Here is a 13599-nt window from a genome sequence, read left to right as displayed (position 1 = left end):
AGTGGAAGTCGCCGGACGAGGTCAGAGGGTGGCGCCGCTCGCTTGCAGAAGGCGGGAGCCTTTTTCGCCATGGCTGCCGGGCCCATCTCCGAACGGAACCAGGGTAATTGGAGGAGCAGAGCCCAGAATATGCCTAGAGAAGATGGGAAGCCCCCACCCCCACCCCCCGCAACCCCAGTAGGATCAGAAGTGTTTACGCCAGGGTGGGAGACTAGATCCTTCGGAGGGTGCGAGACCGATAGCCTTGTGCTGGGGACAGGGAGGAGGGGTGCAGGCCCAGCCCTGGAGTGATGCTTCTTAGCTCCTTTGGCTTTCCTACTACCCTCATCCTCCCCGCCCCCCACCCAAATCCATGTATAAATATAGAGTCTGCAACAAAATGTTAGATTAGACTTTAGTAGGTTTTGTACACCTTAGGAAGAGGTTTGAGGGCTTAATTTAACGTTTTTGACTTTCTTTTTTGTTTGCTCCTGTTTTTCCCTTCTCCCTCCCCTCATTGCCATGTTTGGATTCCAACTTCATGTTGTGAACGCTTTCTTTTCTTTCATTTTGCCCACGCCTCCCCACCCCCCCCCCCCGCATCCCTGACTTTAACCTCCTGCTCTCCCTCCCTTTAGATGCAACGGTGTACGTGGGGGGTCTGGACGAGAAGGTTAGTGAACCACTACTGTGGGAGCTCTTCCTTCAGGCGGGGCCCGTCGTCAACACCCACATGCCGAAGGATAGAGTCACTGGTCAGCACCAAGGTGAGTATATGGCAAGAAGTAAATTTATATACCGACAACGGTTTTGGAATGGGAATCTTAACGATTGCTGTCTCTTAAGCTTCAGTTCACGGTTTATTTCTGGAGGATTTTTTTCTTTTTCTTTTTTATTTATTTGAGAGAAAGAGTCAGAGAAAGAGAGAATGGGCGCGCCAGGGCCTCCAGCCACTGCAAATGAACTCCAGACGTGTGGGCCCCCTTGTGCATCTGGCTAATGTGGGTCCTGGGGAATCTAGCCTCGAACCCGTGGCCTTAGGCTTCATGGGCAAGCACTTAACCACTAAGCTATCTGTCCTGCTCATTTTTCTTTTTGTTTTTCATGGTAGGGTCTCACTCTAGCCAAGGCTGACCTGGAAGTCACTGTGTAATCTTACGGTGGCTTCGAACTCATGGTGATCCATCTACCTGTGCCTCCCAAGTGCTGGGATTAAAGGCGTACCTCACCATGCCCAGTTTTCTCTTTTTTTTTGTTTTTTAAACTGCTACCTCAGCCTCCTAAATGCTGGAATTGAAGGGATGCCCCCATGCCTCCTGAGTGGCTTCTTTTTTTTGGTGGGGAGGGGTTCTCTCTCTAGTCCGGGTTGACGGAGCATTCACTATGTAGTCTCAGGCTGGCCTCAAACTCATAGTGATCCTCTTACCTCTGTCTCCCAAGTTCTGGGATTAAAGGCATGCACCATTACACCTTGCACCCTTAGTAGTTTTTACTTTTTAAGTTTCAGTTTATAGTTCCTGGAACCATTCTCAATCGAAGTTTATTATTATTATTACTGTTATTATTATTGCTTCATTTATGTTCTTTGTGATTGGAGAGAGGAAGAGGCAGATGGAGAATGGGTACATCAGGGCCTCCAGCCACTGCAAACAAACTCCAGACATATGTGGCACTTTGTGCATCTGGCTTACATGGGTACTGGGGAATCAAACCTGGGTCCTTAGGCTTCACAGGCAAGCGCCTTAACTGCTAAGCCATCACTCCAGCCCAGTAATTGCTCTTTTTGGGGGGTGGAGGGTTTGAGGTATGGTCTCACTCTAGCCAAGGTTAACCTGGAATTCACTCTGTGGTTCCAGGCTGGCCTCAAACTCAAGAGTGATTCTCTTACCTCTGCCTCCTGAGTGCTGGGATTAAAGGCATGCGCCACCATGCCTGGCTATGTTTTAACCCATGTTTGAATCTTCACTTGAGGTGTTACATCTGCTCCTCATTTTCCCAGGCTATGGCTTTGTTGAATTCTTAAGTGAGGAAGATGCTGACTATGCCATCAAGATTATGAACATGATCAAACTCTACGGGAAGCCAATACGAGTGAACAAGGCCTCGGCTCACAACAAAAACCTGGATGTGGGGGCCAACATCTTCATTGGAAACCTGGACCCAGAGATCGACGAGAAGCTGCTTTATGATACTTTCAGCGCCTTCGGGGTCATCTTACAAACCCCCAAGATTATGCGGGACCCTGACACAGGCAACTCCAAAGGCTATGCCTTTATTAATTTTGCTTCCTTCGATGCTTCGGATGCAGCAATTGAGGCCATGAACGGGCAGTACCTCTGTAACCGCCCTATCACTGTGTCCTATGCCTTCAAGAAGGACTCTAAGGGTGAGCGCCATGGCTCGGCTGCTGAGCGGCTGCTGGCGGCCCAGAACCCGCTCTCCCAGGCTGACCGCCCCCACCAGCTGTTTGCAGATGCACCCCCTCCACCCTCTGCCCCCAATCCTGTGGTATCATCATTGGGATCTGGGCTTCCTCCTCCAGGTAAAGTGCCCCCTCCCCCAGTGCTGGGACTGTGGGTGGCAGGGTTTGGAAAAAGACTGAAAGAGTGAACATTCTGTCCATAGGTGGTGAGAAAGGGATATAAAGAGAGATGATTGTAGTGAAGAAAGTTGTTGATTTTCTTCAGGAGGTTCAAATTGGAGGTTTTTTTTTTTTTTTTTTTTTTTTTTCTTTAAAATATTTACTTACTTGCAATCAGAGAGAGGAGAGAGAGAGAATGGGTGCACCAGGGCATCCAGCAGCTGCAAAAGAACTCCTGATGCATGTACCATTTTATACATCTGGCTTTACCTGGGTACTGGGGAATTGAACCCAGGTCATTAGGCTTTACAGGCAAGCGCCTTAACCTCTGAGCCATCTCTCCAGCCCAAATTGGAGTTCTTTTGAATACTTGACAATAGAGCATTGGCGGGGCGGGGGGGGGGGAGAGGGTTAAAGAGTTGACCTTGCCTGGACAGGCCAAATGGAGACAGGCTCTATGAAGCCATCTTCCCTCATGACTCGTTCTTTCATTTCTTACACAGGCATGCCTCCTCCCGGCTCCTTTCCACCTCCGGTGCCCCCTCCTGGAGCCCTCCCACCTGGAATACCCCCAGCCATGCCTCCACCACCTATGCCTCCTGGGGCTGGAGGACATGGCCCCCCAGCAGCAGGTACCCCAGGGGCTGGACACCCTGGTCACGGACATTCACACCCTCATCCATTCCCACCAGGTGGGATGCCCCATCCAGGTAAGCGTTCTTTGCTTAGAAAAAGAGCGATGGGCTTGGGGGGGGGGGGGCTCTGCCACCACCTGTCCTGCTGTGCCGTGTCCAAGGGCGTCCGCTCCAGAAACCCTAGTACAGACAGATAGGGTACTCTGCCTCCCACTTTGTCTCCATTTCTTACATTTTCTGGAGTAGCATGGACTTGCTGATTTTGTTTTCTGAATTTTTTTTAAAAAAATCTTTATTTATTTATTTGACAGAGAAAGGGAGAAAGAGACAGGGAGAATGGATGCACCAGGCCCCCTAGCTACTGCCAACAAACTCCAGATGTGTGCGCCCCCTTGTGCATCTGGCTCATGTGGGTCTTGAGGAATTGAGCCCGGGTCCTTTGGCTCTGCAGGCAAATACTTTAACCACCAAGCCATCCCTCCAGCCCTGTTTTCTGAATTTTTATTCTTATTTTCCCTTCTGGGGACTTGAACCTGGGTCCTTATGCTTTGCAGACAAATGCCTTAGCTGCCAAGCATCACTCCAGCTCCTAGATTTTTTTTTTTTTAATTTGCTTTTCAAGTTAGGATCTCACTCTAGCCCAGACTGACCTGAAATTCACTATGTAGTCTCAGGGTGGCCTCAAAGTCACGGCGATCCTCCTACCTGTGCCCCCTGATTGCTGGGGTTAAAGGTGTGTGCCATTACGAGCCAGACTACTTATATATAGATTTTTATGTGTGGGTGTCTTTGCATGTATTTCTCCTTCACACTTCTTTGGTTTTTCAAACTAAGGTCTCTGTAATCCAGACTGACCTAGAAATAACTCTGTCGTCTCAGGGTGGTCTTGAACTCATAGCGATCGTCCTGTCTCTGCCTCCCGAGTGCTGGGATTAAAGGCGTGTACTACCACTTCCGGCTTAACTTCTTTTTTTTATTGACTACTTTCATAATTGTAGACAATATCCCATGGTAACTACCTCCCCCCCCCCACTCTCCAATCTCCATCATATTACCTCCCCTCTCAATCAGTCTTTTATTTTGATGTCATCATCTCTTCCTCTTATTTTGATGGTCTTGTGTAGGTAGTGTCAGGCACTGTGAGGTCATAGATATGCAGGCCATTTGGTGTCTGGGGGAGCACGTTGTAAGGAGTCCTACCCTTCCTTTGGCTCTTCTGTTCTTTCTGCCACCTCTTCCACAATGGACCCTGAGCCTTGGAAGGTGTGATAGAGATATTTCATTGCTGAGCACTCCTCTGTCACTTCTCTCAGCACCATGGTACTTTATGAGTCATCCTTAGGTCACTGCCATCTGAGAAGAGAAGCTTCTCAAACCAAAAGGGGAGTAGCATTAATATATGGGTATGAACATAAAGAGATGTGCTTACTGGGCAGTTTGGTGAGCATAGTATATACATTTAGCCAGACAGCAGCAGACGTTACACCCCTAGGACTCATGACTACCCCTGTTGTAGGTTTTCAGTATCAGGGATGTATTCCCTCCCATATAGTTGGCCTCCAGTCCAATTAGAGGGCAGTTGGTTTCTACCATGACAGATGTGCCACTGTTGCAACCCTTGGCTCATTTGGCCTGGGCGGCCAAATTTAAGGCTTGCAGAAGATACACTGTTGAGTATCTTCACTGGTGATTTCTCTCTCTCCCATTGAATTGCATGCAGCATGGCTTTTTCCAGCTTTCTGTCAGCTGGTCTACATGGAGGAGGTTTTCAGTTTAGCTTCCTTCCAACTTCTTTCTTTTAAAAACGATATTAATATTGTGTGTACGTGTGTCTTTGTATCTATGTGTGGGTGTGCCGTGGCACGTGTGGGGGCTGAGGACACCCGCAGGGTGCTGTCGGCCCGCTTCCCGTCCCCCTTGCTTGAGACGGTGTTTCCCTTACGGTTACTGTGTTTCTCCCTGGCTCCGTGTGCTACTGTAGCTGGGCTGCAGGCTCTGGCCCATCTCCCATTGCTCTAGATTCATTGGAATCACAGCTGCATGGAGCTTTCTGTGGGTGCTGGGGAGTCAAACTCACAGTCGCAGGCTTGCAAGTAAGCGCTTCAATTGCTGTGCCATCTCTCCAACCCTCAGCTTGCTTTTCATAGTAGCTTTTAGCCACCTCTGGGCATCTGCCACACTGCCAGTGCTGTGCCAGGTTCTTTCCACATTATGTCTCAAGTACTGCAACGCTCTCCCGTCCGTCACCTTGACTCCCGCTTTTCTCTTTAATCTGCTTTTATCGAGTTAATTTTTCTAAAACAGATGTGTACACACTTGCTCCCTTTGGCCTACAAAGTACAACCTGAAACATTACTGTAGCACTCGCCACTTTCACAGCTGCCGAGAGGCCTGGGAAGTTCCGGAACATACTGTGCTCCTTGCTGATTGACACATGTCACTCTGTCTGTCTGTGGAGTCCTTGGTTTCTTCTCTTGTCCTGACAATTTCCTGTTTGCCTTTCAGAATTAGAAATGTTATGTAGGTTTTCAAGGTGGGCTCTCACTCCAGCCCAGGGTGACTTGGAACTCATTCCAGGCCCAGGCTGGCCTTGAACCTGGGCGCTGTCACTAAAGGCATGTGCTGATAGAATTAGATCTTTGCTTAGGTAGTATACCTGCTGTTTTCCCAAGTCCTGCTTCTTGTATGAATCACATAAGGAGAATGAAACATGTGAGTAGTTGGTTGATTAAAATTTTTTTTTTAATTATTGGCAACTTTCATAGTTACAGGCAATAAACCATGGCATTCCTCTCCAGTCCCCCTCCCTTTTTTTTTCCGAGGTAGGGTTTCACCCTAGCCCAGGCTGACCTGGAATTCACTATGTAGTCTCAAGGTGACCTCGAATTCACGGCGATCCTCCTACCTCCCAAGTGCTGGGATTAAAGGTGTGCGCCACCATGATTGGCTTGTTTTTGTTTAGATAGGAGCTCACTAGCTTACACCATCTTTAAGATTCATGTAACTGAGGATGGTTTTGGACTTCTGATCTTTGTGTCTCTGCCTCCCAAGTCCTAGGATTACAGGCATGTGCCACCATGCTGGGCTGTTTTTACTGTTATTCTGAATGGGATCAAGGACAGGGCTTCTTTTTCATGCTCTTCTCTGCTTAGACCACTTTGACCATCTGCTCTCTTCTATTCTCTTTATTTTAATTTTTTTTTTTAATTTATTTATTTGAGAGCGACAGACACAGAAAGACAGATAGAGGGAGAGAGAGAGAATGGGCGCGCCAGGGCTTCCAGCCTCTGCAAACGAACTCCAGACGTGTGCGCCCCCTTGTGCATCTGGCTAACGTGGGACCTGGGGAACCGAGCCTCGGACTGGGGTCCTTAGGCTTCAAAGGCAAGCGCTTAACCGCTAAGCCATCTCTCCAGCCCTCTTTATTTTAGTTTTAGTTACAGATTTGTTGCATTAAAAGTTAAAAAAAATCAATAACCAGGCAGAGGTAGGAGGATCACCATGAGTTTGAGGCCACCCTGAGACTATAGTGAATTCCAGGTCAGACCAGGCTAGAGTGAGACCCTGCCTGGAAAAAAAAAAAAAAAAGTTAAAAACAATGATAGCCTCTTTTCAAAGACATCATACAGGGAGTTACGATATGCTAAAATGGACTAAAACCTGCAAATATATGAAACAAATCAAAGGCCATGTAAAACTGGGCTCTTGTGGAGTGTCCAAACTTCTAAAATTCAAAGATGAGAGAATGAGTAAAAAGGTCTTTGAGGCTGGTGTGATTTCACCCACCTTTAATCCCAGCACGTGGAAGGCAGAGGTAGGAGGATAGCTGGGAGTTCGAGGTCATCCTGAGACTCCATAGTGAATTCCAGGTCAGCCTGGGCTAGAGTGAGACCCTACTCAAAAAAAAAGTCTTTGAACAAGCAAATGATTATGTGCTCTATAAAAAGGTATTGATGCTGGGCTCAAAAAGCCTAAACAATAACATTTGGGCTTGAAAAATGGCCCCGTAGTTCAGGCACTTGCCTGCAAAGCTTAATGACCCAGATTAGCTTCCCCAGTACCCATGTGAAACCAGATGCACAAAGTGGCATATGTATCTGGAGTTGGTTTGTAGTGGTAAGAGGCCCTGGTGCACACATTCTATATTTTTACTTGCAAATAAATAAAATTAAAAATACCTCAGGCTATGGGGTGACATATACATTTTAAATTTATTTTTGTTTACTTATTTGAGAGTGACCGAGAGAGAAAGAGGCAGATAGAGAGAATGGGCACACCAGGGCCTCCAGCTAGTGCAAATGAACTCTGGATTGCATGTGCCACCTTGTGCATCTGGCTTATGTGGGTCCTTGGGCTTCACAGGCAAGTGCTTGACTGCTAACTAAGCCATCTCTCCAGGTGTTGACTGGTTTGTCTCCAAGTGAGCATATCCACAAGTCACACAGTACCTCTTTTTTGCTGTATCAGTGGGGAGCAGGAGGGTATTGGATGAGAATTGTGCTTATTTGGGAGTCATGGGGCAAGGAAGAAGAGTTGAGACCGTCCACATGAAGTGAACCCAAGCAGAAATGAAGTCACTGCTCCATGCTCTTTGTTCCTTTACTTATTTATTTATTGAGGTAGGGTCTCTCTGTAGCCCAGGCTGACCTGGAATTCCCTATGTAGTTTTAGGGTGGCTTGGAACTCAACAGTGATCCTCCTACCTCTGCCTCCCAAGTGCTGGGGTCAAAGGCGTGTGCCATCACACCCAGCTTTTTTTTGGGGGGGGTCTTTGAGTGCTGGGATTAAAAGCTTGTACCACCTGGCTAAAGGATGGCTTGAAAGGATCTCTCTCTGAGTTACTTTTTATTTTTTATTTTTATTTATTTATTTATTAATGAGAGAGAGAATGGGCACACTAAGTCCTCTAGCCACTGCAAATGAACTCCAGATGCATGCACCATCATGTTCATCTCTGGCTTACGTGGGTTCTGGGGAATCAGACCTGGGGCCTTAGGCTTTGCAGGCAAGCACCCTAACTGCTAAGCTATCTCTTCATCCCGCTGTTCTTTCTTTTTGATTTTCCGAGGTGGGGTCTCTAGCCCAGGCTGACATGGAACTTTGTAGTCCCAGGCTGGCCTTGAACTCACACTGCCTCTGTCTCCTGAGTACTGGGATTAAAGGCATGCACCACCATGCCTGGCTCTTTGTTTCATTTTCTTTGCCTGTGTCTGCCTTCAGTTCTTTTATGTGTTTGTTTTCTTTTCATAGGGATGTCTCAGATGCAGCTGGCCCACCATGGCCCCCATGGCTTAGGACATCCTCATGCTGGGCCTCCAGGCTCTGGGGGACAGCCACCTCCCCGGCCACCTCCTGGAATGCCTCATCCTGGACCACCTCCAATGGGCATGCCTCCCCGAGGGCCACCGTTTGGATCCCCCATGGGTGAGTAAAATCTGGCCATCTCTTCATTCTCAAACATAATATTTTCTTGGTTTTGCTTTTTTGAGACAGGGTCTCACTGTGTAGCCCAGATGCCCTTAAACTTGTTCCTCCTGCCTCAACTGCCCAGTTGCTGGGATATCAGGTGTGTTCTGCCCAGCCTGCCTTTGTTTACATATGTCCTTTCAGCTTGCTTTTGTGGCAGGCTCTCACCCTAGCACAGGCTAGCCTCAATTTATGTATTTACTAGAGAGAGGGAGAAGGGACACTGTGCCAGAGCCTCTTGCCAGTGTAAATGAACTGTAGACACATGTGCCGCTTTGTGCATCTGGGTTTATGTGGGTACTGGGGAATCAAACCTGGGCCAGCAGGTTTTGCAAGCAAGCACCTTTAACCATTGAGTTATGTCAGCCTCCTGACATAAATTCTTAGAGCTTTTTCTGTCATGACCTTTGCCCCATGTCCTTTCTTTTACTCCTTACACTGCTTGCTTTTTCCCTACCTTTTCTCCCATAGGTTTTCCAACATCACCTGTCTACTGTTTTCATTTTCTTTCTTTCTTTATTTGAGACCTGGTGGCGGGGGTGGGGTGGTTAAGAATGGGCACGCCAGGGCCTCTAGCCACTGCAAGTGAACTCTAAACACATGTACCACCATGTGCATCTGGCTTATGTGGGACCTGGAGAATCAAACCTGGGTCCTTAGATTTCATAAGTCATCTCTCCAGCCTTTTTGGTTTCTCAAGATAGTCTCACTCTAGCCCAGGCTAACCTAAAATTCACTATGTACGTAGTCTTAGGATGTCCTTGAACTCACAGCGATCCTCCTACCTCTGCCTCTCGAGTGCTAGGATTAAAGGCATGCACCACCATGCCCAGCTTCCTGTTTTTGTTTTCACTTTTTTTTAGACTTTATATTGACAGCTTTCATAATTATACCCAATAAACCCTGGTAATCCACTTCCCCCTTCACAACGCCACCCTCCATCATATCCCCTCCCCCCCCAATCAGTCTTTTATTTTGATGTCATTATCTTTTCCTCCTGTTATGATGGTCTTTTGTTGGTTGTACCAGGCACTGTGAGGTCTTGGATATCCAGGCTGTCTTGTGTCTGGAAGATTGTATTTCAAGCAGTTTTTACTGACTTTGCTTTCTTTTCTGCAGGTCACCCGGGCCCCATGCCTCCACATGGTATGCGTGGACCCCCTCCTTTGATGCCTCCTCATGGATACACTGGCCCTCCAAGACCTCCTCCCTATGGCTATCAGCGGGGACCCCTCCCTCCACCCAGACCCACTCCCCGGCCTCCAGTTCCCCCTCGTGGCCCACTTCGGGGCCCTCTCCCTCAGTAAATTGTTGTCTTCCTTCCCTGTCTTCTATCCTCCCAGTAGCTTTTCCATTTCTTGGACCAATCAGAATTGCTCTAAAGTTCATGGGGGTAACACCCCCACCCATTGCAATGTAATTTTTCCACAAGATTTTTTTTAATGTTGGTCCTAAGTGTTTTGCAGATATATAGAGAAAATAAAAATATACTCCTTGTTTATTTGGTGTGTTTTCCTTGGGAAGGTAACTTAGGATATGTCAGGGAGAGGGTGTTCACATTGTCATATGCTGTGGCTGCACTGGCTTAAGCACCAGGCATCTTCTGTTGGCTTATATAGAGTTTACCCTCTGGTTTACATCCTGGAGACGTTAAATTAACAACAGAAGTAAAATGTTTAGTTTCGCTTGCAGAAATAGAATGTTACATGAGTATGGTATTCATTGTAGTACTATTTGAAATTCAGCTGGAAACAACTCCACATCCATCAGTAAGTTGAATGAATTGGTACATCCATACAGTAGAGGACTAAGCAGCTTGAAAAAGAAAGCAGGGTAGCCGGGCGTGGTGGTGCACGCCTTTAATCCCAGCACTCAGGAGGCAGAGGTAGGAGGATTGCTGTGAGTTTGAGGCCACCCTGAGACTCCCCATAGTGCATTCCAGGTCAGCCTGGGCTAGAGTGAAACTCTACCTCAAAAAAAAAAAAAGAACCCAGCCGGCGTGGTGGCTAAGTCAGCCTGTGCTAGAGTAAGATGACCTTGAAAAACCAAAGCAAAAAAAAAAAAAAAGGAACTAGGAGGGCTGAAGAGATGGCTCAGTGGTTAAGGTGCTTTCCTGCAATCCCCAATCTAGGTTTGACTCCCCAGAACCCACATAAAGCCAGATGCACAAAGTGGTGCAGGCATCGGGTTGGTTGGTAGTGGCTAGAGGCTCTGGCATACCCATTTTCTTTCTCCTCTCTCTGTCTCTTTTTGCAAATAAATAAAGAACCAGGTGGCTTATGTTGCAGTGGGGTTTGCATTGCTGATAGAAATCACCCAACCAAGAGCAGCTTGTGGGGCAAAAAAAAGTTTATATTGGCCTATAGGCTTGAGGGGGAAGCTCCATCATGGCAGGGAAAATGATGGCATGAGCAGAGGGTGGACATCACCCCCTGACCAACATAAGGTAGACAATAACAACAGGAGAGTGTGCCAAACACTGGCAAGAGGAAGCTGGCTGTAACACCCATAAGCCTGGTCCCAACAATACACTGCCTCCTGGAGGTGTTAATTCCCAAATCTCCATCAGCTGGGAACCTAGCATTCAGAACACCTGAGTTTATGGGGAACACCTGAATCAAACCACCACAGCTCAGCAAAGCATGCTGGCCTGGATTCCATTCCCCAGCTACCCCGTGTAAAGCCAGGTAGGCATTTGTCTACAGTGGCAAGGGACCCTTGCATACCCGTTTACACATGTGCAAAAAAAAAAAAAAGGGGAAGTGCTGGAGAGATGGCTTAGCAGTTAGGTGTTTGCCTGCAAAGCCTAAGGACCCAAGTTCAACTCCCCAGACACACAAGTTGACACATGCACACAGGTTGTGGCTGCCCACAAGATTGTACATGCATCTGGAGTTCCATTGCAGTGGTTAGATGCCCTGGTATGCCAATTCTCTCTCCCCCCTTTCTCAACAAACAAGAAAAAAAAAAAAAAAAAACAAAAAACTGGGAAGTGGGGGTGTAGCTCAGTGGTAGAGTGTCCTCCACCCCTACATGAGGCTCCAGGCTCCATTCCTGACACGAAAATTGAAAAAAACAGAAGGCAGCACATACATGTGTATTTGCTTATATTTCAAAATATAGGCTAGTTGTGAAAATGGAAATCTACCTAAAGCAATCTACACATTTAATGCAATCCCTATCAAAACTCCAAAGGCTTTCTTCATGGAAATAGAAAGAACAATCCAAAAATTCATTTGGAATCACAAAAAACCTCGAATATCTAAAATAATACTGAGCAACAAAAATAAGGCTGGTGGTATCACCATACCTGATTTTAACCTGTACTACAGAGCCACAGTAACAAAAACAGCATGGTACTGGCACAAAAACAGACATATAGATCAGTGGAACAGAATAGAGGACCCAGATGTAAGCCCAAGTAGCTATAGCCACCTGATATTCGATAAAAATGCCAAAAATACTCATTGGAGAAAAGACAGCCTCTTCAGCAAATGGTGCTGGGAAAACTGGATATATATCTGCAGAAGAATGAAAATAGATTCTTCTCTCTTGCCATGTACAAGAATTAAGTCCAAATGGATTAAAAACCTTAACATCAGACCTAGAACTCTGAAACTGCTAGAGGAAAAAGTAGGGGAAACCCTGCAACATATTGGTTTTGGCAAAAACTTTCTGAATACAATCCCAATTGCTCAGGCAATAAAACCACAGGTTAATCACTGGGACCTCATGAAATTACAAAGATTTTGCACTGCAAAGGACACAGTGAAAAAAGCAAAAGGCAACCTACAGAATGGGAAAAAATCTTCGCCAGCTATATATCTGATAGAGGATTAATATCTAGGATATACAAAGAACTCAAAAAGTTAAGTAATAAGGAATCAAACAAGCCAATCAAAAAATGGGCTATGGAGCTAAATAGAGCATTCTCAAAGGAAGAAATACGAATGGCATATAAGCATCTAAAAAATTGTTCTACGTCACTAGTCATCAGGGAAATGCAGATTAAAACTACATTGAAATTCCATCTCACTCCTGTCAGATTGGCCACCATCATGAAAACAAATGATCATAAATGTTGGCGGGGATGTGGAAAAACAGGAACCCTTCTACACTGCTGGTGGGAATGCAATCTGGTCCAGCCATTGTGGAAAACAGTGTGGAGGTTCCTAAAACAGCTAAAGATTGATCTACCATATGACCCAGCTATAGCACTCCTAGGCATATATCCAAAGGACTCATCTCATTTCCTTAGAAGTACGTGCTCAACCATGTTTATTGCTGCTCAATTTATAATAGCTGGGAAATGGAACCAGCCTAGATGTCCCTCAACTGATGAGTAGATAATGAAGATGTGGCACATTTATACAATGGAGTTCTACTCAGTGGTAAAGAAAAATGAAGTTATGAAATTTGCAGAAAAATGGATGGACCTGGAAAGTATTATACTAAGTGAGGTAACCCAGGCCCAGAAAGCCAAGCGCCACATGTTCTCTCTCATATGTGGATCCTAGCTACAGATGATTGGGCTTCTGCGTGAGAAGGAAAATACTTGGTAGCAGAGGCCAGTAAGTTAAAAAGGAGACATAAAGGGAAGAGAAAGGAAGGGAGGAGGGTATTTAATAGGATGATATTGTATATATGTAAGTACAATGATTGAGATGGGGAGGTAATATGATGTAGAATGGAATTTCAAAGGGGAAAGTGTCAGGGGGAAGGGAGGGAATTACCATGGGATTTTTTTTATAATCATGGAAAATGTTAATAAAAAATTTAAAAATTAAAAAAAAGAATTATATATATATGTGTGTATATAGGCTAGGTGTGGTGGCTCACGCCTGGTCTAGAACAAGACCCTACCTTGAAAACAAACAAACAAAGAACAAAATGAAAAAAAAAAAAAGTTAACTTAATCTTTTTGGTGTTTGAGATGGT

General features: G+C 46.1%; 1 protein-coding gene across 1 annotated transcript; it reads left to right on the top strand.

Moving 5' to 3' along the window:
* The first annotated feature begins 7 nt into the window (after positions 1 to 7).
* Sf3b4 (splicing factor 3b subunit 4) lies at positions 8 to 10162 on the top strand. Its single transcript, XM_045138416.1, has 6 exons — positions 8 to 103; positions 618 to 746; positions 1979 to 2521; positions 3064 to 3270; positions 8446 to 8619; positions 9781 to 10162. Exons 1-6 carry the CDS (start codon positions 70 to 72, stop codon positions 9966 to 9968), a joined length of 1275 nt encoding a protein of 424 aa, XP_044994351.1. The 5' UTR covers positions 8 to 69; the 3' UTR covers positions 9969 to 10162.
* Positions 10163 to 13599: the final 3437 nt, after the last annotated feature.

The sequence above is a fragment of the Jaculus jaculus genome, chromosome 19 (assembly GCF_020740685.1).
Source record: "Jaculus jaculus isolate mJacJac1 chromosome 19, mJacJac1.mat.Y.cur, whole genome shotgun sequence".
NCBI classification, from domain to species: Eukaryota; Metazoa; Chordata; class Mammalia; order Rodentia; family Dipodidae; genus Jaculus; species Jaculus jaculus.
Note: the sequence above shows the minus strand (reverse complement) of the source record. Positions and strands in the feature narration are given on the sequence as shown.

What these genes read in the sequence shown, in the direction of transcription:
- Sf3b4 (XM_045138416.1), top strand. Translation starts at nt 70, where the DNA reads ATGGCTGCCGGGCCCATCTCCGAACGGAACCAGG. An exon ending in CATCTCCGAACGGAACCAGG is followed by an intron (nt 104 to 617) that starts GTAATTGGAGGA and finishes CCCTCCCTTTAG; the next exon opens with ATGCAACGGTGTACGTGGGG. An exon ending in ATCTGGGCTTCCTCCTCCAG is followed by an intron (nt 2,522 to 3,063) that starts GTAAAGTGCCCC and finishes TTTCTTACACAG; the next exon opens with GCATGCCTCCTCCCGGCTCC.